This window comes from Drosophila biarmipes, chromosome 2L (assembly GCF_025231255.1).
Source record: "Drosophila biarmipes strain raj3 chromosome 2L, RU_DBia_V1.1, whole genome shotgun sequence".
NCBI lineage: Eukaryota > Metazoa > Arthropoda > Insecta > Diptera > Drosophilidae > Drosophila > Drosophila biarmipes.
This window is the reverse complement of record NC_066612.1, coordinates 13,549,867-13,573,133: the sequence shown is the minus strand read 5'-3', so window position 1 is coordinate 13,573,133 and position 23,267 is coordinate 13,549,867. Positions and strand designations below refer to the sequence as shown.

Below are 23,267 nucleotides of genomic sequence, written 5' to 3'. Positions count from 1 at the left end.
TAATAGTATAAAGCTTACAATTTTAGCTTATCTGTTCTCCCTTATTTTATTTAATAACTTAGCAATAAACGAAAATTAACCAGATTTTACTTCCTACCTATAATCAACATCCGCGCCAAGGTTTTGAATTGAACTTCAATAGAGCATGGGCACTCTTGAGCTCACAGCTGATGCGAAATTCAAAGCCCAACAAAAGTATTGATTTGCAATAAGAGTAGAATTAGCTTAGCGTAGCATTCCGATAGATAAACGTAGGCGTAGTAATGGATTTCACGGGCTTTGAAGTGCGCAAGGTGGGTAGATAGCCTGGTGAAGAACGAGTGGAAGCCAGGATACATGGGTACATTAACTGCCTTATCCTTCCCAGTGCCCGCCGACTGCCATGTACATTCCGAACTTCATCACTTCCGAGGAGGAGCAGCGCATCCTGAGCCACATCGAGCGGACTCCGAAGCCCCGCTGGACGCAGCTGCTCAACCGCCGGCTGGTCAACTACGGCGGGGTGCCCCATCCCAACGGGATGATTGCCGAGGAGATTCCCGAATGGCTGCAGAGCTATGTGGATAAGGTGAACAACCTGGGCGTGTTCGAGTCGCAGAACGCCAATCACGTCCTGGTCAACGAGTATCTGCCGGGTCAGGGTATTCTGCCGCACACGGACGGACCGCTTTTCTTTCCCATCATCTCGACCATCTCTTGTGGGGCTCACACCGTGCTGGAGTTTGCCAAGCGGGAGGACACCTCCGCGGAACCTGAAGCTGGGGAGGATCAGTCGCCGGCTCCGCGGGAGGTGCGCTTCAAGCTGCTCCTGGAGCCGCGCAGCCTGCTCATCCTGAAGGACACGCTGTACAGCGACTATCTACACGCCATTGCCGAGACCAGCGAGGATGTGCTCTGCGACCGCGTCTGCAACTACGATCTGTGCGAGAACACCTACAAGATCGGCGACCACCTGGTCCGTCGGTCGCCCCGCATCTCCCTCACCATCCGCAACGTTCCCAAGACCAGCAAGATGAAGCTCAAGTTCTGCTAGGCCCATTCCGCACCTGCATAGATGTTGTTTGCCATTGAATACATATTACACAGCTGTTGAGTAAGCGCACGTTGAACAAACCCACTGAAGGGACCCAAGGGGTCCAAGGACTAGGATTATCCGCCACCTGAATCTTCCGCTAGATGTTTAAGCACTCGCACTAGCACACTAGCTCGCAAGCAATCAACGTTGGCCCACACAAAGTGCTTTATTTATACCGTTGGCATTGTGTACATATATATAAATGTTTGTATTACGTATTTCGGAGCAATAAGTTGGCCCGATCGGCGAGCAGGTTCGGGCCGTATCCCTAGACTGCACCTGGCCGCCGGCGGCTTTTAGATTTAGTTACGCGAGCAATTGATGGGAGCAATCCGTGGTCTAGATTTGTGAAATATGAAGTTTACTTTACCCGTATTCCGTCAACTAATTCTGATTACGAAGTGCTTAAGGCATTCAAGATTTCATAGAAATCTAGTTGATCTAAGCTCGAAATTCTATGTAAGATTAGGGCAGACTGATGAAAAATTTGCTTCCAATTATCCAAGATGATTGCTTTAATTTATCGACAATTTTCTCAAAAGAACATTGCACACAGATGGCTTGTCAGTCTGGTATCTATGGAAAATCAATTCAAATTTGGCCGACTAATGCAATTCATAACGATTATTAGTTGACGAAATACCACTTATATGTATGTTGAATGGAGTACACAGCACATCGAGTTCCGTATTCGTTTGCTCCCTGCTCCGGCCTCCCGCGTCCAAGTGTATTTTTGAAACCGTTTTTTCCACCGCGCACCGCAAAAAGAGCGAAGAGTTGCCAATAAACGTTACTGACCACCCACTGATCCTGAAATCCCTCTCATCCGTTAGGCCTCCGCCTCCTGCCACTCCAGCCGGAACTCGCGCTCGAAGACCAGGCGGTCGTACAGTCTCACCTCGCTGATCCGCGCCGAGATGTCCAGCCGCAACTCGCTGACCGCCAGGTGGAAGTTCTGGCGCACTGTGCGCTGTTTGTCCGGCGTCAACTGGTTGAGCGGTTTCCGGAAGATGCTTATTATGCGTTGCAGGTGGTACTCCACGCTGGCACAGCGGCCGATGCAGACCCAGAGGTTCTCCGGATCGTGTATGTTGCCTGGGAAACGGGTGCGCTGGTCGAAGGGCGCCTTTCCGGACAGCAGGGCTCTCACCTCCGCCACGATCTCCTGATGCGTCTTCAGATCCCGGGTGCTGAGGGTGGTGAACTCGTACTTGTCGCAGAAGTACATCAGCTCGGAGATGGCCACCCAGGCCTGGGAGCAGAGTGTGGCATGGTGATTGGACCAGTTGGAGTAGCCGGCCGGGCTGGAAGACTTGCTGGCCGCAGCAGTGGTGGTGGATGAGGAACTGGCATTTGGGGTCGGAGAAGTGCTCGGTGGACTTCCCGTCTTGGGCTTGGGCGTATCCAAGCCATTTGTGGACCTTCTCTCCGTGCGCTGCAGCTGCTCCATTTCCCGCTCGTGCTCCCGGGCCCTCAGATAGGCCTCCTTCTTCTGCTGCAGCTCCTGTAACTTGGTCAGCTTCGGTGGAGAATTGGACTTTGTGAAGATCGAGGACGGAGCCGGCGGAGGAGCGGCCGGCTCGCCATCTGTGTGAGGGACAGAAGAACCGTTCGTGTCCAGCGATGCACTGCGTCCGTACTTGGCGCGATAGCGCTCCAGCGTGTCCAGCGAGAAGCTGAGCTCCTTCTTGATGGCCCTCTGCATGGTTCGGTTTTCTGGCTTTATGTAATCACCTTGGGTGCTTCGGTGCTTCGAAATGCACGCGTTCCCTTCGAGAATTTACAAGCGAATGCGAGCGAACATTCCGCTTGAAGAGAGACCGATCTCTTTATTTTTATCTTTTATCAATCGGTGGCGGGCCATGTGCACTTTATTTCGGTCTCTGCCAATACACTTTGATTCGCACACACATGCGTATGGATATGTTTGGATTTGAAGCACCATTTGCAAGACTCGCAGATAGAGATACGAAAATATCGAACGCACATTTTGGGGAACTCATGCCGAAATGACCGACTTGTTCGATCGGTTTAATTGGGCTCAAGGTTGGGATCAACTCAGGGACTTGAATGGACTTCTCAGTCCCATTCCAAATAAATTTAAAAATATTTTTTAATGTTTAAAGAACTTTCTTCTTTGTTTTCGTAATAACAATGATTCATTGTAAAGAATTCCTCAAATTTGCAAGAAAAGATCCCTTAAGATCTATCGCCGCTCTTCAAGTACAAATTTTAAAATTTTTATTTCGTATATTATTTAAATAATATGTATTATTTGCAAATGGCACACATATGTTCGTGAATGTTGTTTTAAGTACAAACTTTATCGCTGATCATTACAAAAGGTTTGTGTGTGCTGTGAATCATATTTGAAGAAATGCACAAAGTACATTTAATACTTTTCGTTATGTTGCCTGCCAGCTCAACCGGCGGAGGTTGTCCTCTCACATGGATGGTAATAAATATCGCCTTATCGCATACGTAATAGAAAAATGTACAAAATTATAATCAATCGATCAAACACACAGAACAGATAGACTAACTAGAAGACGTTTTAAAAACTACAAAGCGGGTGTTAGCGGAAGGCACGGTATACACAGAGTTGACATGTCCGGCTGGACAAATGGGTCACAAGCAGAAAAAAGGGCTGGTGCGCCCCGTCTTATAACTAGGTTCCATAATTTACAATACAGTTGGGGAGTGCTCACACTTCGCCCTAAACGCAATACGCCGCTGGCACCTCGAAGATGATATTGCCTTCCTTGTGATGGAAGTTGGGAACCTCCACATTCGACGCCGCCTGGACCGTAATGGTGCGGGCCTTGTCCTCCAGACGGCAGGCGATGTTGTTGCTCACATTCACGCGCAACTCGGTTCCGGTGAGGCTGAAAGGGATTCGTTTTGAAATCTGCGTTTTGGAGCCAACGTCGCTTTACTCACTCATGGTACTTCTTGCACACAATGCCCACCAGCTCGCCAATGCGATCCTCCTTCAGGGGCGTGTACTCTCCCTGCAGGGAGAACACCAAGTCCTTGTTCTTGGGGGAGTGGAAGACGATCAGTTGATCTCGGCCAGGTGTCACGCTTATGGAAGTCAACTGTAAGAGAACATTGTTGATTGAGTTAGAAAAAACAAATGTGTAAGGAATGATAATGTTTGTACTCACCTCCCTAATTCCAATGCTGCGCTTCATATTCTTAAACTTCTTTTTGATGCCCTCCAGTTTGTAGATGGTCGAATCGGTGACGATGAAGGCGCGATCCGACTGCTTGTTGTGATGGTTGAACTTCTTGGCGAAGGCGGAGAAGAGCACTTGGCGGAAGGACTCCCCGCCGGCGGCTCCTGCCAGTTGGTTCTTTATATTGCGCACACTCGCATTGTAGGCGTCGTAGCCGCTGTTGTCCAGCGAGTTGGCCAGGTAGTCGCCCACCCAGCGGCGCGTTTGACCCCAGTAGGGTCGCCTTCCGGCCAGAGCGGTGGCGGCGATGATCTGGAGGCGCAACTGGGGCCACTCGCTGCGAGGATACTTGCGCAGGATCATGCAGGCCCGCCAGAAGTCGAAGACGCGGTGCAACTTGGCTTCCGCCTTTCGCCCTGCGAGCGGCGGCTGTGGCCACTGGATGCTCTTGCCGTAGTCCCGCATCTGCTTGGCGTTCCGGAAGCGGTTGGCCAGCTCCTGCACATAGCTACGCAGCTTGTAGGTCTTGTAAGCCCTCATGATAGCAATGGCCGCCTTCATCTTTTTGAAGTTCCTCCTCACAATCCATCCGCGGACCTGCTTCTGCAGCAGGGTCACGATGTGCGGGATCATCTCGTTTCGCTGCTGCTCCAGGGCGAACAGGGTGCGCGGCGAGCGGATGAAGATCTTGGTGTGGCCGTACTTCACATCCTGCGCGAAGCCCTTCTCCTCAATCAGCACCCGGACTCCGTCGCGGTCGCTTCCGGCCCGGAAGTTGGGCCAGGTGTACTGCGAGATCATCTTGTAGCGCAGCAGGAACTTATCGTACCGCTGGCGATGCACGAATCCGGCTCGACGCACCCGCAAGTTCTCCAGGAGACCGAGGTAGCGCACCTGGTGCTCCACCCGCTCCTCATCGAAAACAGTGGAGCTCTTGATGTCATTGGGCTTGATGCAGCGCACGTAGAAGGGCTCCTTCTTCAGCAGGGTCACCACAAGATCGGCCATGGATCGTTGGAATAGGGTGCCGGCTGTCAGTGGCCTCTTGGTGGTCTTCTTGATGTCCTGGGCTCCCTCGGGCCACATCTCACTGAGGTTGGCATCCTTGGAGTTGTGCAGCAGGCGCTTGAAGTCCTGGTACAGCGTGTCCTTGTTCTTCTCGATGAACCCGTTGATGTTGTAGATCACATCGCCGGCGTAGTGGGTGATGCGGAAGTCCTGGCGATGCTTCAGCTCCTTGTCCGTGGGCTTCAGCTGGCGACTCGTGTAGTGGGGATGCTTGCTGAGGTTCTTGTCCATGGCCCCCAGGAGAGTGTCGTCGGTCACGTTACCCACGCTGAGGCAGGCCTCGTCCATGATGGCAATGATGCCCTTGTGCGGTTGCTCCACGAGATCGCAAATGATCTGGAATGAAGGGGATAATACCCTGGTTTATATATACATCCCAAATCTATATTAAACTTGATCTCACCTTGTTGTTGAAGTAGTCAATGTTGGTCCATTCAATGCCCTCCCGCTGGTACTCCTCCTGCTCCTGCTTCAGCACCAGTTCTGCAAGGGATTAGCCATGTGGTCAGGACTTTCCACCGATTGAGCATCCACATCACTCACCTATGAACAACTGCTGCAGCTTCTCGTTGCAGTAGTTGATGCAGAACTGCTCGAAGCTGTTGGAGTCGAAGATCTCGAAGCCGTAAATGTCCAGCACTCCGATGACCGAGTTGAACCTCGCCTGCGTTTTGCTGCCCCGGAAGAGGATCGCCCGGTTGATGCGGGAGATGATCCAGGTGAAGAGCCGGTCGTAGATGGCCTTGGCCAGGGCATCCTTTCCGTACTCCGCCTGCGTGGCGTTGTGATCCTTTTGCATCACATTGCCGCCGGCGGCGATCACCCTCTTGGTCAGTGCCGTGGACAGCTCGGACTCGGTGACATGGAGCAGCTTGGCCGTGGACTTCAAGTGCTGCTTGTTGCTGATCACCAGCTCATCCTCAATGGCTGCCATGCATAGCCACAAAATTAATCAATATTCTAGGGGAGAGACAAATTCAGAACTCACTCTGGAACTCCACATTTCCCAGATGCAGGACAGCCGCAATCGTCCGCCAGATGGTCTGCACCTCGTCCGTGGAGAAGCCCAGGGTCTTGAAGGCGTTGCAGGTGCCCTTGTAGTCGGACTTCTCCGTCAGGATGTCCATGCTGCCCTGGTTCAGGTAGTGGTACTTGCCCGTCTCCTTCTGCAGTTCATATTGTCGCAGGTCGTTGTCGCTGGCACCGCGAAGTAGCTAAAATGGACGAGTACGTTGGGTCGGGGGTTTCAATTAAGCCATTTCAACTATATTAAATTAATTCCGCCTGGTCCGTTCCCATGTCCGTATCCATGACCCAGGAATTTAGCACAGCAGACAATTAGCAGACGTGTTAACCATAATTGAACTTCCGTTTCCTATTGCGTACTTGGAATTATAATTCTAGTTGGAAGTGCAGTTCCTACAGAACGCATTTTAGCTCTACTTAATGTATTGTAGTCAGCATATATTATTGTCGATTATATCATCTTAGATAACTGCATTGATAGGACAAGTTATGAGTTGGGCAATTTGGGTCCTCACAACTTTTAAAGATCTTTGCGAAAGGCGTAAGCTAAATAATCAATAAAATCTACATGCTTATCAGCGTTCTCCCAGGTGTGAGTAAGCTTGAGTATTGTTTATTTCAACGAAAGAGTACCCTAGGTAGTCATAAATTATATCTCGGCCAAGTGGGGAATTTATGACCGGTGCAGTCGGGATGTAAAGCATTCTGGTTCGTCGTTCCTTAAGCAAGCATTCCATTATATGGCCCAATATTTATTTTGACTCAATTCAAAAATAAACAACTTTTCCGTTTCCGATACACCCAAATAGCAAAATGTAACACCTTAACAGAAACCAGATCGAATACTCGACTTGATTAAGTGTTTCCAGATGATAAATGTGCTAAATGTGTTTCCCATTGATCGAATACTTTGGGAAATCGCGATCAATTATCACCTCAACAGTTTAAATTGCCCAGATCAATGGGTGGGTTTGTAGTAGGTGGGTGCGGCCCTGAGCAATGACCAAGCGATTGAATTGTGACGTGATGGTTTTTCAGCTTTATTGGATGAGTCTTGGCAAGGCGTATGTTATCATTCCTAAGTGATATCATCAATTCCGAAGCGCCAAGTCAGTGGGCCTTACAAACTAGCTCTCCAGCTGCCAGCGAACTTAATTAAATTAAAGGAAAGTTTGCGTCTTTAAGATAATTGACACAAGAATGTGTTTAAAAGTTTCCAAGAGCCTAGGCACTGAGAAAATATTAAAACCGAATAGCTCTGACATGCGTCATAAAAACATAAGTTTCCAAATAAATGTTCAACTGCGATAAGTAAATTTCAATACTTTGATTGAAACAGAACTTAAAAAAAACGAACTTATTTCGCATTATTATATGATTTAGTCATCCAACTTGCAAGTAATATTAATAGCAGGGGATACATTACGTATGTACCCCTCATGAAGCTGTATCAAATGGCCACAACACTTATTTAGAATACCCACAATTGTTTACACTAACATGGGAGGGCCGCACCCACAAAAAGCCAGCGACAATAACTGTCTAACCAGCCGAAAAAAGCATCACCAGGGCACAACCTGACACCCCCAAGCAATTGACGCCCCACGGCAGGCCCCATCCCCTGCTGGAAACCACCTCCCGACCACCTTTCGCCACCTGGCACGCGTCACGCTGACTCACTTGGTAAATACCCGTGTACCCAGTGCCACACACGAATAGCTCGCCTGGTCGTCCACCCACTCACCTGGTAGAAACTGTGGAAGTTCCGCTCGCCCGGCTGCTGCTGCACCACCCGCGACTTCTCCAGCAGGTAGTTGGTGATGATGCCACCCACGGGATCCGCCTTGTAGTCGAACTCGATGTCCATGTACTTGCCAAAGCGACTGGAGTTGTCGTTGCGATTGGTTTTGGCGTTGCCGAAGGTTTCCAGGATGGCATTGCTCTGGATCAGGACGTTCTTAACCCTGCAATGGTAAGGGGATGGTATAAAGTATAACCTTGGCATAAAGTTAGCTATTATCGAGGTATTTTAATAAACTTATTGCATTTTGAATGTCATTTTAAGGCTTTCTTTTGAAATTGATCATTAAATATATCACGCAAAACCATAGTCTGATCCGAGATTATAATAATAGCACAGCATTAAATCGGCATAATTAAAAAAGCAATCGAACATAATGAATACCATCTTAATGCTCCATAAATTCCTCTTCGTTCGCTAAGCAAAGTAATTTGGAAAATGGCACTCGCCCTAATCCCCCAAACTATAGAAAACGTCGTTTTAAATTTCATTCGAGGCACTAAAAATTGGCAATTTAGCTGGCCATTGTGTTTTGGGCTTGGTCGGTGGAGGTCTCGGCGTTTTTATGGAGCACCTTAAACCTTAAACTACGCCCAAGTGATAAAAGCTCCTTGTCCAAAGTGGTTGGCCGGGCGGGCAATTAGTGGGGCAATTAATTTGGCAACTTAAGCTGCAGTCCGGCACTGATGTCATCCGGGGTCACGGGTCACGCGATGGCCATGTCAGCGATTATTACCCATCCGGGGAATGCTTAATTACCAGCGGCCCTGTGCCCAGGCTCCCTGAATGTGAGCTCCATTGCGCATTTGCATGCGAAACAATGGCAGATGTGAGTAGTTTTCTCGGCCACCGACATTTTATAGATTGAGGTTCGGTTCCCGTTGTCTGGTTCACAGTATTGTGATAAGCCCGAAAGCGTTCCATCAACCTATGCATAGCCCCACTTGCTGCCTAAGCTGATAAACTAATTTACTATGTAATCAGTGCAAACTGCTTGGGAATCGCTCGCTTTACCTACTATTTAGGGCTATTAATTTGATTTCTTCTGACATTTGGCAATAAAAAAGAACGGAACTGGCTGTTCCTAATAGAGCTTTGCACTTGCGGTATTTATACGAAGACTAACTTAAAATGTCCGTTAACTAAGGTTTCCTATTGTTCAGGTTCAGTATAGTCGCTTGTTTCCCATCATCATATTGTAAAATAGTTTTCCGCCCTATAAAGATATATCTACCACTTACCTTTCGATTTCGTTCTGACCCTGGGCATTCGTCACCGCCGCAATGTACTTCATGATGATCTTGGAGGCCTCCGTTTTACCGGCTCCGGACTCGCCGGATATGAGGATGCACGTGTCCTGCTGGCGCTGCTTGAGGACCCTGTAGGCAGCATCGGCGATCGCGTACAGATGGGGGGCGTTTTCGAACAACTCCCGACCCTTGTACTTCCGAATAGTCTCCGGGCCGTAGATGTTCATCTGTCTGTAGGGATTCATCGAGACGCACACCTCGCCGATGTATGTGTAGATGGACCCAACTTGGAATCTGGGAAAAGAGTAGTGGATGGCGGCTCATTAGTTGGTGCAGTGTGTGTTTGGGAACGCATTTCCCGCAGATTACGAAATAGATTTCGACGGCTTGGAACTGACTAAAATAAATGATGTGGGAGTGACAGGTGGGAAGCCACCCCCCGTCGTTGGCGCCTGCAGCTTTCAATTCGAAAATTGCTTTTCCAACACGCGCGGAGCTATATGAGATACCTGCTCCGCATGACGTCGGCGATCCATATAATTGACCGATTTGGATCAAATTTTTGATCTCTTTTTCTACGTTTTTGATTGACTGCAATGGGGTGAATATGTGGATGCATTTATTTTGTGCTCAATTCGTAAGGCGCCAAAAGATTCGGTGTGGAACATTGCTGTGTTCATAAAATGCATTCGGTTCGGTAAGTGGGTCACTTTGAATAGATAAACAATGAGATACAATCGAGTGTCGAGAACTGAAACAAGCTATTTGGAGAATATTTTTAATTGTAAAGGAAAGCTCTTACAAACAGAAACTGTTAGGTGTTGCTTGTAAACGTATTACATTTTATAAAATGTGTTTCGGAATGTATTTGTTCAAGAATCTTTATATAAAACCGGTAAAAAATAATAAAGACAGTGAGAACTTGAGAAAACCATTGACCTAGATGTTTAGTTTCAGTAATACCTCATTACTACTTTTATAATACCACTAGTACCTTAATAGTAAAATAAATAATAGTACAATTTAAAAGTTTACTAGGTTAGGTGCTTACACCTAATTCCCGTGCTGAAAGTGAAACGAATTGGATGCAAATTACTCGTTACTTTCCGAGAAAATTACCAGACTGCCCCGAAAGTAAGAGTTACACCACTGTCGGACTGCAAATTACCCCAGATGAGCCACATAACCACCGTCCAGTCCAGACTGTGCAACAAGTGTTACCAAACCGACGGACAGAGTGTTTTCCCAATGCGAAAAGCAGTAATACAGAGGCCCAAGACGAGGCACCAAATCACCAGGCAGAGAAACGGAGAAATTGTTAAAACCAAAGACCAACTCAAACTGAGCCGAAACAAAACAGCCCACAGTTTTCGTTAGCCCGAAATGGGGGAATGGAAACGATTAAAACAATACACTTAATACGCGCATTTGTTTGTATTTATGTTTTGGCTGCTGGCCGGGCTTTTGGGGCCCAGTTCCGCCGAACACATGTTTTTACTTAACTTTTCAGTGCTTATTTATAGACGGGGGCTGGCTTCTCTGCCTTCCTGCCCTCCGCTTCGTTTGGTGGCCTGTGTGCCGCCAGCTCTGCTACTTGGGCCGCCCAGACATGTGGGTCAAAAGTGTGACAGGCGACAAGCGACTAAACGCCGAACCACTGAACTCCAGCCACTGTCCAAGAGGCGTTTAGCACGCTTTTTAACTTTTTTCCACTCTTTTGGGCCATCATTATGAGTTGCACTCAGCGGCAAAGGGCAAGCAGCAAATGGCAAGCCTCTTAGCGAAAAGAAACCCAATCCGAAAAGATTCCATCGGCGTGATTTCTGTGATTTCTACGATTTCTATTTCCCCCAGAACCACATTGACACCATGCGGAAGGGCGGCAGTGGGTGAGTGGGGGTGGCAGTCGCCCACGGGGCGCATGATTGACATACCGTCAAAATTTGTTTTCGGCCCGCATGACCATCTACTCGCCTTTTGCGGAGGAGGGCTTCGAATGGGGCTATAGAAATTGTCAGGCATTGTCAGGTAAGTAGTTGCCAGAAACTCGTGTAGGATTGTAAAACTGTTCGAAATGGAATCAGTCTTTAGATTGAGTATTCGGGGTTATTGACTGGATTGCTGATTTGTGATAATAAATAACATATTGTACGTAAAAAAGCCATTAAAATAACACATCATTGTAATATTCTTATATTGAGATCATTTTTAACTAAACTAAATTTTAAGAACCAAGATTTAATATTTAGAAACTACATTTTAAGTATCAATTCAACTCAATTTATTTATAATAATAAATAACATTTTGTACGTAAGGAACCCATAAAAATATCACTTCTGTTAACTGCATTGCTCTTATATTGAGAACATATTTGACTAAACTCCATTTTAAGAACCAATTCAACCTGATTTAAGCACATTAAGAAGAGTTCATGTTTAGAAACTAGATTTTAAAAACCAATTCAACTAAATTTAAGCACGTTCAGAAGATTCTATATTTAGAAAGTGACCTTCTATTTTTAAGAACATTTTCATCTCAGGTGAGTCCTTCAGAATTTTCTCTATGTAGGCAACAGAAAAAAATACAAAAACTATACAATTTTATAACACATTTAATTTATAATGACTCAAACATTTGTTTTTTTTTAATTTATTACGTGTGCAATAAAATTATTCAAATATTTTTATAACTATGACATTGTAAAGAAGTACTATTTTAAGTATTTCATGAGAACTTTTTATGAGAACAATTACACAGTAAATGTGTTATCTTTCAAAGTTCTGACTCACACTCGTGGCAGCCAAAACCCCAAACCCGCTTATCACTCCACAACTCCTCACTGCACCCCATTCATCATAAGTATGTAGTTATCTTCTTCCAAAACATACCGAATATTTTTGGTGCTATTTGTTTGTTCAAGTGCCAACACATGACTTCTTCCCCTCTTTTGGATTCCCCATCCGAAAAACATGCATAAATTAAAACATTCTCGCTGGCTTCGCACATTTCCATGTTCATTCTTTCGCGCACTTCATAAACTGACTTGGTTATATCCATTATAACGAGTGTCGCTGACTGTGAGTGTCTTTCCTTATTCAGAGCCCCATGACGTAATCGAGATAGAGGCAAAAAAGAAAACAAATATATACGAAATTCCGATACAAAGCAACAGTTTGTTTTGATGCATTATATTGGGTTTGAGCTTTTGTTTCACACCGATACTTCAACTATTTTTACTGACTCATCTTCCTGAGACTGGGCACTTGGCATTGGCATCCCAAGCTACTCAATTTAAGCATGTGCCAGTAAACAAATTGTTGGCTTAGAGCGCCAGCAAGTTGACTCAGCGTCGTCTATTCTAATAAAGATTTGCATATAGCCATTAATAATTTGCGCCCCCGATGAATCATTTGCTTCTGGAAATCCTACTCCGCCCCAGACGGAAAATCAATAGGTTAACAGTGCATTTTTCACGGGCAAAGCAGACGGCGCTCGGAAAATGTTTGGTCTGAGCTGACGTCATTAATTGGTCAACAAACTTGGCTTTTAGTGGGTCAATGTTTTTATTTGCCTTAATAGGGGTTTGTTTGTTTTGTTATCTAATTGAATTCAGGCGATTTATTGACTGTTGTACGAAGAGCATTTGGAGAGAATAGAATCAGAATGGGGTAGTGAGAAATAAATATATATATTTATATCTTTCTGTAATTAAAAGTCGTTGTAAAGGGAAGAAAGAAAGAATATTTTTTGTATCTTTCTGATTCTTTTCCTATCCCACTGGTATAAAAATACAGACAATAATGGAAAAGCCTATCCGCAGATTAAGAATCGTGTGTGTTGATGGGTCAGAGCCCCTCGCCCATTTTGAAAGGCTGCCAATAATCGCATTCATGGGAACCACATCGGGGACCGGGCCAGAGAGCTGTTCCATCTCATTATTGAACTCATCTTCCCTGCACCGCTTCGCTCCTGTCCTCTGACCATCTGCAGAATTTTCCCGGCAGACTTTTCAACGCTGCTCCTCCCTTTCCTGGGCCTCTTCCGCTGTTTTCCCCTTCAATTTGCGCAATTGCATCTGGGCCATGCCTTGGAATTAACTTCAATTTACACCAGGCCAATCAATTAACAGGAGCAGAACTCCGAGAGATCTGGCCGGCGAGCCGCTAAAGATTTGTGTAAACGAAATGCAGATGCCACTGCACTTCCCTGGACTGCTCCTCCGGGCAGAAGTTATTGCAATGTGAATGACAAACACTGCCCGGCGCTGGGTAAACAAACAGAGCAGGAATTCCACGGCGTCGTCTAGACGGATAGTGCTCCGCTCGCTCTAAGACGCTTCTGGAGGTTCAATGGTTTATGCTCTGCTTCCGAGAATTTGCACATTAACCACGTTTATGGCCTGGTGGAGAGGAAAACACCGGCGGAAAACTGGCCGTCAAATCGCCGCGGTTATGCTGGGTAAACGATTTGATTTCCGTTCCGGTATCACAAGTGCTTATCTTGGGAACGGGCTGCTCCGATAGACCCTTATCGACCGAATGCCCTCGCAAGGTGAAGAGGAGGGTGAGTGCGAGGCAGAGACTGGCTGAGTGTTTACCCGGGGCAGATGAAAGAGTCCCTTTGAACTGGGAGATCCAAGACAATGCAACGGCTCCTCTACAAATAAACAGACAATTTCTGATTGCAAGCGGAAAGCCAAGGAGCCTGCTCCGACGCTCGGTAATGGCTTTCTTCCCCCTGGAAAAGCGGCGAGTTGTTTACCTTTCCCGGCCTCCTTAATATTTTTACCCACAAATATCGCACGGCTATCACCTGGAAATTTACAAATAAATGCTCGATATATAATATGGGGAACCTAATCCAATGGAAGGTCTCGCCGCGCCAATTGCGTAACCAAAAGTTTGCCTATCACCTTGCCAGTAGGTATTAGCCATGGCTATCGAACTATTCTATAGGCAGCTATATAGAAACACTTCTGGCACTTCGGTGGAAGTGTGCAATCTTATCGGGCCTTTGGCGCTGCCAAGACCCCAGTGCATAGGTAAATATACAAGAAGGTAACGCCATATAGCGCCAAAGTCGATTTCAGTAACTGGAAAACTATAAAAAGGTGGGGTTTTTTCGCTGTTGATAAATAGTCAGTATCAATTTTGGCTAGACGATAAGTAAGTTTGAGCGCTGTTTTTGGCTAATTCCTTAAGTGAAGGTACCCCGAAGTAACCCTTCTTAGTTTTATTTCCCTGAAATCGCTTTTTCTGATCATAAAAACACTCTCCAAACTCGAGCTAAAAGTGTTTTGCCAAGTGCTGTATTTATGGTCGCCTGTGGAATACTAAAATCTAAGCCTTGGCCCAGCCAAAAAGCCAATAAAATAAAAGCAAGTGGAGAAGCATTTAAATGAAAATGAAATGCAGTTTGTCGTTAGCATTGAAAGTGGATATCGTCAGGGGTATGAATCATCAGCCTGTTGGCTGGAACTGCTGATATTTTTCGCACAATCTGTGAAGTGGCTAATAGGACGACCCACTTTGAACTCTCAAGAACTTTGGTGGAGTGGGTGGGCTTTGATCAGCTCTAAACCCTGATAAAGATACAATTTACAGTCGCCACAGTTTTTTAAAATATATAGAGACTGAAGATTATTATACTTTTATTGTCAAAATAAAATTTTCATGATCTATCAAACGTATATCTACATTTATTTTATTAAGTATTAACTTTCTCTCAAAAAAAGAGATTTCCTTGTTGTCTAATAAATCACTTAATAAAACCGTAAATGTTATTTACAATTATAGCTCCAAAAGCTGGTTAATAGGAACTCCACTTTGAAGTCTCAAGAACTTTGGAGGAGTGATTAAAATCTTCATATACGAAGAGGCTATTAGACTTTCTTTGTCAAAAAAGAATATGCAATATCTTTCAAATGAACGCCTTCACTCATTGCTAAAAATACACTCAAACGATCCTTAACCTTGTCGTTTTTGTGACAATTTCCTCGATAAAAAAAAACACTTAATAACCCAAAAATATTATTTACAATTTATAACCCCAATAAAAGATTCCCCGGGGAAAAGTTCAACGGCAGTTCATGGAAATCACCAGAGCTGTATACAATGTAGCCACCCGAAATATATAGGCCAAATAAGTGCGTAAACAATTGGGGAAAATGAAAACAAAACTTATCAGCCGAATAGGCACGAATGGGGGGCACTTGAAAGTGATTCCTAAGAGCCAAAGGGTCAAAGGGCAATCAATCAGGGATTTTATGGGGCTGCCGGCCCTCCCAGGAGGACACTCGACTTAATGACAGTCGTAAAACGTCTCCCTAGCCCGGTGCCGCGAACTTGGGACTGCGGCAAACCAAGATCTGGTTTGTTTGGGGATCGGATCGGGTCGAGGAAACAAGTTTTCTTCCAAACACATTTTTTCTTCTTCTATTTCGTGGGTGAGTCTCGGCCAAACAGACGCCATCAACCGGTTCGGATTTTGGCTACGCCACGGAATTTTTTTTGTTTTTCCCTATTGTTGACTTGGGTATCTGCAAGATACACAGAGTGAGTCAGAGCAACAGCGCTGGGATTGCTTATATTTAATTTCTGAATAAAATATAGTACTTCTAGGCTGCCAAATGGTGTGTGATGTCATCTGCCAAGGCAAAACAAGTATCCAAGTCGAGTGCAAATGCAGTCATTTCCCATTTGATTGATTTACCCGCACGATGCCAAATGAAAGTGAGTTTGTTTCACTTGATTTCTTTTATTTCTTTCACGTTTTAGTGCATTTCCCAACTACGTGTGCGCTTTTCCCTGGTTTTTGGCGCGTTTTTGACCCTCAATTCGCGGGGGGTTTTCTCAACTTGGTTGGCTCTGCGTTTTCCGGCTTTCCTGCTAAATATTTATTAATGCGCAGCAAATTGATTTGAGTTATGTTATGATTACGCCAGCTTGCAAGGCATGAAAAGCGAGTTTGATATTACAGGTACGGGTATTACTGTGATTATGTAATTAAGCCAATTTACACGGCTTTATTCGCCAACGCTGCTCTGATAAGTGGGTTAACGCATCTTTGACAGTAGCTATTATTGTCTTCAAATCGCTTATGCAATCTCCTAGGGGTTTTCCATCTGTGCGTGGACATCCGATTTTCCGTCAACTCGCTCATCATATAATTTCCTTTTTCGATTTCGATTTCGACTGACAGCTCACTCAAGGCGAGCACTGTGTTTTTGGCTTATCAAAGCCAAGCAATCGTAATTGTGATATATCGGTATATATATTGGTATAAGCACACTCATCCTATAATATATATATTATATACATTTACTGGCCAAATGAATCAGTGCTGGAATCGTAACACCTTCTATTTTTAGGCATTGCAGGTCCAAACAATCGGTAAAATATCTGCTGGTTTTTGGAGCCAAACAGAGAACTCATTATCATAAAAGTCCAAGCGAAACATCATATTTCCACAGTTTTGTAAACCTCTGCTAATCAGTTGAATAAATACGTGGACCCGACAATGCGGCGGCGAGAACTTTTCCGATAATGATCGCTGCTGCATGAAAGTTAGCGAGCCATGCGAACCAGCGACCCGGGGAGATCCAGATACTCGTGCTGCAAGGAAGCGGTTGCAACAAGTTGTTGACACTCGCAGTGAGGTGAAATGATGTGCGGTCCATGTGGGTTGTGCTGCGTGGTCGTCGGGGGGTTAAGGAACTTTACATAATGGTCATGTAGCCCCCGTACGTAACCACCTGGAACCACAGTGTCGGCCACGCAAATATTGACAACTGAATGGAGGCAAGCGTTTCCCTTTCACAAGTATTTAACTTAGATAAGGTAGTTGGTCTACGAAGCATCCCATTTTTATGACCAGAATATGGTATATATGAAACCAATTATATAATGTAAAATAAATGGTTAGCGTTTCCCTTCTCAAATTCAATTAAAAGGCCGCTAATGAATGCATTAAAACCGAAAGTTATGGCACGAAAAGAAGAGTTTAACACTCTAAATGGGCATGCAAATGGGTCCATTGAGTGCGCCCTGGAGTGGAACCGAAGTCGCTCGGAATGGGTTAAACGGGGGAGGCAGAGTCGGAGCCGGAGAGCTCGTCTTTAATTGAAACGCCGATAAAGAAATCCAGTTTAATCAAGTCGGAAAAGCCGAGAACAGCAGCAACCAGTTTCTCTGCGCGGCAATCGATCAAAACAGAAGCCTTGAACTAGACCAACAGCTTGTGGAAAAGTGGTTCTAGGAAGTTGGGGAGTTTGGGCCAAGAAGGGGGGGCACTTGGGGAAGTAAACAGAGGACAAGGCCACCAGAGGAATCAATAGGAATGGTGGACAGTCGCCAGTTGGAATGGGTTTGCTTGGCGGTTTTTTATGAGAAAGTTTCTATAGGAAGTATTGCTAAAAATTGGATTACAGAGGAGGAAGTCCCTTATCACCATGCCAGAATTTCTAGATGAGAAGCAGAACAGTATGAATCAGTATCTGCTTTTTTTAGAAGAATCCCAAGGTCAGACTTTTTATTTAGAAATTTATATACTTTTGTTTATATTTGAAATGGAAAGCTGTCTTGTTAAAAGAACATCACATTATTTAGAAATTCTTTATATTTATAATTCAGTGTTTGTTATAATAGTAATAGAGGTAGTTGGGTAAATATTTGTTTCTATATCTAGAGAATTTCGATTTTATTGAGCAATTATGAACCATAAGATAAATTATTTATATAAATTTATATACGTAAGTTTAAATTTGAAAGGGAAAGCAGTTTTAAATTCAAGCAAAATAACATCAAGTAGTAGTAGCATTGCCTATGATAATAGTAAATAAATTTATTTGTTTAAAAAATGTATGAAAATCACCTTCTTTATCTACAAGATTTCGATCTCAATGAGCAATTATGAACCATAAGATAAATGTTTTCCGATCTATAAAGCTTTGCATCTTTAGGGACTTTCTTACCGTTTTCGCAGGTTATCCATGAACTTCTCCATGGACACTTGGTCCAGGAGGACGAAGTCCTGCACGCCTGCTTCCCGCTGCAATGCCATGGTGTCCTTTGGTCCTTCTTACGGAGAGAGAGAGGGTGCGGCGATCGAGAGGGGTTGCTTATGGCCGGCTGCAAGGGCAAAGGTGAGAGTTGAGAGCCAGGTAAGAGGCAAGGGAACACCGCGCGAAGACAGCACACACCGGGCAAGAAGCGGCGTCCACTCGGTTTTGTTTTGCTTTTTATGTTTTACTCTTGTTTGCCTCGCCTTTCGCGTCTCGCTTCGAATTTTAAATATAATTCGTATACATATACGTTCGTGTTGTTGCTGCCAAGCGGTTTTATGTTTTATGAGCCAATTCTGGCCGCTTTTGCTGATGCGAGGAATAATTTTCGCTGTGACAACACACACGACGACGAGATCGGAACCGGAGTCCGACGAGGAGCCCGAGATCAATAAAGAATATTTCTGGACCGATCGATCGATCGCTCCCAATTGGAACGCAGCAAGAATCGATTGGAAACAGCAAAGATAACGAGAACTCGATCGGGAACCACTCTCCACGCAAGTTTCGCGACGTCTCACGATCAAAAAATTTATTTTGGGATCTCCAGCTAGTGATTTGCTGCGATCGGAGGAGTTCTACGATCGGTGCGACGGTCCGGAATGCAGCCGATAAGTAAGCTTGCCCACCTGGAATCAGTTTCGGCGTTTCAGTAATAACAAACGGCCGTCGGACAACCGCGTTCGACCGGATTCAGAGAAGTTTGCAGAGGGACTGCGGCTGAACTTTTGAAAGATACTTGGCGTAGCTCGCGCCTGAGAAATTTCCTAAAGTGTGCATTCACCAATGGTTCATAGCTTTGATAGCGGCATAGCGAGGACTGCAACCGAGCGGCCCATTTTCTTAGCCTTACGTACGTTTCACACTGCAGCTAAAAATTCAAACAGAGGGAGTCCGCTGCTCTCACAACAGGAAATTATGTTCGTTAATATTTTTTAAAGTTATTTATAATAATATATTAATATATTTCATTAAGTGTGTGAGAGTTATTACTAAGAAACTAATTTCAAACAGTGCTGTCAGATATCCTCTTCTCAGCTACGGGTCACATTGGGCAGCGCATAAAACTCTGGAATTTCAATTTTTGTTCCCAATTTTTTCAGTTTATTTTAGTTTTTGAGATCTCATATATACCCACATTAAAAGGTAGGAAACTCTTCTTTCTACCTTCCGATATAAACAATATACCCCTTTATTTTGAAACGTTTTACCAAACGGAGGATTTTATTGCATTATAAAAACTTGGAAAAGAAAGCGTCAATACTATAAAAACAACATAAATAAGTGGAATACTAAAACAGTCCGATGATTATAATAAAAGTTTTTAAATTTTCAAACCAATCCAAGAAAGAGATTCCAGGAAATTGCAATTTGTCGCGGTAAAAACGCTCAAATTTCGGGATATTCGAAAACCGACGAGTGGTCACACTTTTCCAAGCTCACCACAAACAGCTGTTTCATGGTGAAAACAACCGTCGCCCTCGTAACATTTGATTTTGCTGGAATCGGGATAAGATGAATAAAATCACGCGTGCCTTCATCAGCGTCCTGCGCCAGAGCAGCTCCTCCGCCGGCACAAACACCCTGCTGGGCCGGCAACTCTCCTACAAGAGTGATTTATCCCTGGACAAGCTGTACCCCAGCTCGCGGTTGCAGATCTACACGCCGCCCCCGCCGGTAAGTGGATGCAGATGCTCTAGAGATCACCTCATTTGACATATCCAACCCCCAGCCCCCTGGCAGCGGCAACAAGTTCAACGGCTTCATTCCCATGGACAGACTGGAGATCACCTACAGCCGGAGCTCGGGACCTGGAGGCCAGCACGTGAACACGGTAAACACCAAGGTGGACGTGCGCTTCAAGGTGGCGCAGGCTGACTGGATACCCGAACAGACGCGTCAGAAGCTGCTCCAGGTTCTGGCCAACCGGATCACCAAGGAGGGCTACTTCTACATCAAGAGCGACCTCACGCGCTCCCAGCAAATGAACCTGGCCGACGCCCTGGAAAAGCTGCGCGCCATCATTCGTTCCCAGGAGGCCTTGGAAGCGGCTCCGCCCAGTGAGGAGACCCTGGAGAAGCTTCGACGGCGCCATGAGCGAGCGGCCCGCGAACGCCTCCAGCTGAAACGAGGTCGCGCCCAGGTCAAAGCGGACCGCCAAGGACCCAGCGGAATAGACTTCTAGTTTTTATTGAACATTGTTGCACAGAGTTACACATTACACATAAACACCTAACTAAGTAACGAAGTGCACTTCGGGTGTCCACCATTACAGATTTCTAAAGGATTCGACTTGTTATACCCTCTGCTAGAGTATAACAACTAGTTAATTGACACTAATAATATTTAGGTTTATATGAAATCTGTGAGAGTGAAAACCCCAATGGATCTTATATTGTTCTAGGGCAGCTGCTCGTCCACGCGAGCCGGCGTGACCGTAAATCTCTTGGAGCGGGGCACTTGGATAACGGCTTCCTTCTCTGGCTGGTCCTTACCCACTTGCGAGGGCATACTGGCAAATCGCGGACGCTGCAATGCAAGAAATTAGCCACGAGAAAGGTTATACATCCGCATGCTTCTTACCAGTTGTGGCGGACTCAGCTGGATGGAGACTTCGTGACTCCTTTGCGATGGTCTGCTTACAACGCTGTGCCGGTGGCGTCGCTCTGCTGGTGGTTGAACACTTCCTATTCTGGACGCGTACAGCTGCTCCAGGCGGTGGATGGTGGAGAAGCCGGCACCAGGCGGCTGCATTGAGAAACTGTGTCGGTTGCTCAGCGGCGACCAAGTGTGCTGGTAGTTCGCCTCGTCCAGGTGGCGCAGGAACTGCCGATTGAGAGAGTCCAGCGCCTGCTGATCCTCGGTGGCCAAGTTGGCCATTAGCTCGTCCAAAATCTCCGACTCTGTCTCCACTTTTCCATGCCGCGCCAGCTTGATATCGTGCTTCCAGAACTGTCTGTTCTTCCGGCCAATCACCGGGGCTATCTCCTTGATCTTCAGCACTAGGATGCCCATCAGATAGACGCACAGGACGTTGGATAGAGTCAGGCACATGCTGATGCCGCCAAGTACGGCCAGCTCCTTGGCCTGGTTGTCCGAGTAGCGACGCGACTTGATCACATCCACGTAAAGGGAGTCGTCGTGCTCGAAGAACTTGTAGATGCAGGCCACGGCCCAGAGCAGTCCGGAGTTGACCGCCGGCGGCAGCAGAGACGCCGATATGGCCACGCCCACCAGGGAGCCGATGTTTCCGCCCAGGATTCCTATAGCAGCAGCCGCTCCCGATGGAATTGCCGTGAAAACGCCAACGATCAGGGAGTGCAGATCGCAGCGGGAAAGCATCTCCTCCGTGAGCCCCTCACCGATCCCGTACTTGTGGTCCGTGGTGCACACGACCAGTCCAAAGAGGAAGCCCACCAGGGTGGCGGTCAAAATGCCGATCAGTTCGTTGAGCATGCCCAGCCGACGAAGCGATCGGTCCTGAATCACAGTTCCAAAAATGGCAGCGATTATCGGGCCCATCAGGGGGGAAATCAACATGCTGGAGGCCAGAAAAATCGTGCTATTTTCCACCAGACCAAAGCTGGCCAGAACCCTGAAATGGATGGTTGATATAACAGGTGGATTGTAATGTATTGGATGTCGAAAAACGGCCGAATTTTATGGCCATGTTTGTTAGAGCCAATTCTTACGCTGCTGATACGAGTAGTATACAAAAGTCGAAGGTGATGGCCGCATCCTGGCGAACATCCCTCAGTATCTGGGCCACATTCAACCGGGATCGCACTGAGTTCATGAACCGATTCCAGATGCCCTGCTTCTGGGCATTGATGTGCCTGGGGGAGTGTAAACTCTTTAGATTTTCATGGCTCAAAGCTCCGCGATCTTAGCTATTTACTCGGTGCTAGAGGGCTGGTCGCTCTGCTCCTCCGAGGCCTCGCGCTGCATGTAGGATCTGTGGGCCAGGCAGCCGACCACGGACACGGCGGATCCCTCCCGATCGCCGATGCCCCACTCCTGCAGAGCCTCGTAGAGGTTCTCGTAGCGCTCGTCGAAGTCCATGGAGAAGCTTATGTGATAGGCATTCCCCTCCAGACTGGGCAGCCAGACGGCGTTTGGGATGTGAAACTTCTTCAGGATCTGGCGCAACACCTGCTCCTGAACCGTGTCCAGTGGCAGGTCCAGGAGCTGATCATGGGACGATTGAATTTGGATCCTTGGCAGCGGGTTCTGTGGCTTGTGGCTTCTTCTTTCCGGGGACTCCCCGATCCGAATGGTGGAGAGGCTTTCGATCGTCGAAGATCTGCTGGCGCTGCCGGTGGGTGTGGCCACCTCTCCGTTGACCACCTGAACGTAGACCTTCTTCAGGCGCTCCTCCTCCGCCCTCGTGGGGATCGTAATGGTGAGGAGCACGGCCGCCGCTCCCGTCATCGTTGCGGTCGGAAATGAGTTTCTCGGGCTTGTGTTTACTTCCCACTTTGCATGAAATCGATCTGGTGCATAATCAGCCGCACTCACACGTGGACAAGTGGACGGACCCGGCAATGCAACTGCACTGATCTTCTTTGTACTGGAAGTGGGTTGAAGTCGCGCTTGTGATTGCCGCCACTGATAACGGTTCTTGGCTGGTGCTGCTTCGCGCCCATCTGCCAGTCACCCGGAGAAGCCCACTCGGCCATATTTAGGATCTTGGTGGAACCGAGCTTTGGCGACTTCCCGCCCTGAGGCTTAATTTGAAATAGAAATACCCGGTTTCTGTATTTACTAGTTCATTGTAATCGGATCATTCGTTTTCAAGATCAATAG

General features: G+C 46.4%; 5 protein-coding genes across 5 annotated transcripts; 2 read left to right on the top strand and 3 right to left on the bottom strand.

Moving 5' to 3' along the window:
* Positions 1 to 51: 51 nt before the first annotated feature.
* LOC108034187 (alpha-ketoglutarate-dependent dioxygenase alkB homolog 6) lies at positions 52 to 1,450 on the top strand. Its single transcript, XM_017109009.3, has 2 exons — positions 52 to 293; positions 368 to 1,450. The coding sequence occupies exons 1-2, from the start codon at positions 264 to 266 to the stop codon at positions 1,031 to 1,033; spliced, it is 696 nt and encodes a 231-aa protein (XP_016964498.1). The 5' UTR covers positions 52 to 263; the 3' UTR covers positions 1,034 to 1,450.
* On the bottom strand, positions 1,216 to 2,841 carry LOC108034186 (uncharacterized). Its single transcript, XM_017109008.3, has one exon. The coding sequence runs from the start codon at positions 2,778 to 2,780 to the stop codon at positions 1,905 to 1,907; it is 876 nt and encodes a 291-aa protein (XP_016964497.1). The 5' UTR covers positions 2,781 to 2,841; the 3' UTR covers positions 1,216 to 1,904.
* A 329-nt stretch (positions 2,842 to 3,170) lies between these two features.
* LOC108033905 (unconventional myosin ID) lies at positions 3,171 to 19,177 on the bottom strand. Its single transcript, XM_017108571.3, has 10 exons — positions 19,091 to 19,177; positions 18,372 to 18,528; positions 9,391 to 9,693; positions 8,093 to 8,312; positions 6,311 to 6,536; positions 5,866 to 6,249; positions 5,726 to 5,805; positions 4,243 to 5,658; positions 4,016 to 4,173; positions 3,171 to 3,960 (listed from the first exon to the last, which is right to left on the bottom strand). The coding sequence occupies exons 2-10, from the start codon at positions 18,458 to 18,460 to the stop codon at positions 3,792 to 3,794; spliced, it is 3,045 nt and encodes a 1,014-aa protein (XP_016964060.1). The 5' UTR covers positions 18,461 to 18,528; positions 19,091 to 19,177; the 3' UTR covers positions 3,171 to 3,791.
* Positions 19,178 to 19,889: 712 nt separating this feature from the next.
* LOC108034195 (peptidyl-tRNA hydrolase ICT1, mitochondrial) lies at positions 19,890 to 20,709 on the top strand. Its single transcript, XM_017109023.3, has 2 exons — positions 19,890 to 20,138; positions 20,194 to 20,709. The coding sequence occupies exons 1-2, from the start codon at positions 19,977 to 19,979 to the stop codon at positions 20,644 to 20,646; spliced, it is 615 nt and encodes a 204-aa protein (XP_016964512.1). The 5' UTR covers positions 19,890 to 19,976; the 3' UTR covers positions 20,647 to 20,709.
* LOC108034194 (uncharacterized) lies at positions 20,636 to 23,198 on the bottom strand. Its single transcript, XM_017109022.3, has 4 exons — positions 22,360 to 23,198; positions 22,154 to 22,297; positions 21,045 to 22,056; positions 20,636 to 20,990 (listed from the first exon to the last, which is right to left on the bottom strand). The coding sequence occupies exons 1-4, from the start codon at positions 22,890 to 22,892 to the stop codon at positions 20,862 to 20,864; spliced, it is 1,818 nt and encodes a 605-aa protein (XP_016964511.1). The 5' UTR covers positions 22,893 to 23,198; the 3' UTR covers positions 20,636 to 20,861.
* Positions 23,199 to 23,267: the final 69 nt, after the last annotated feature.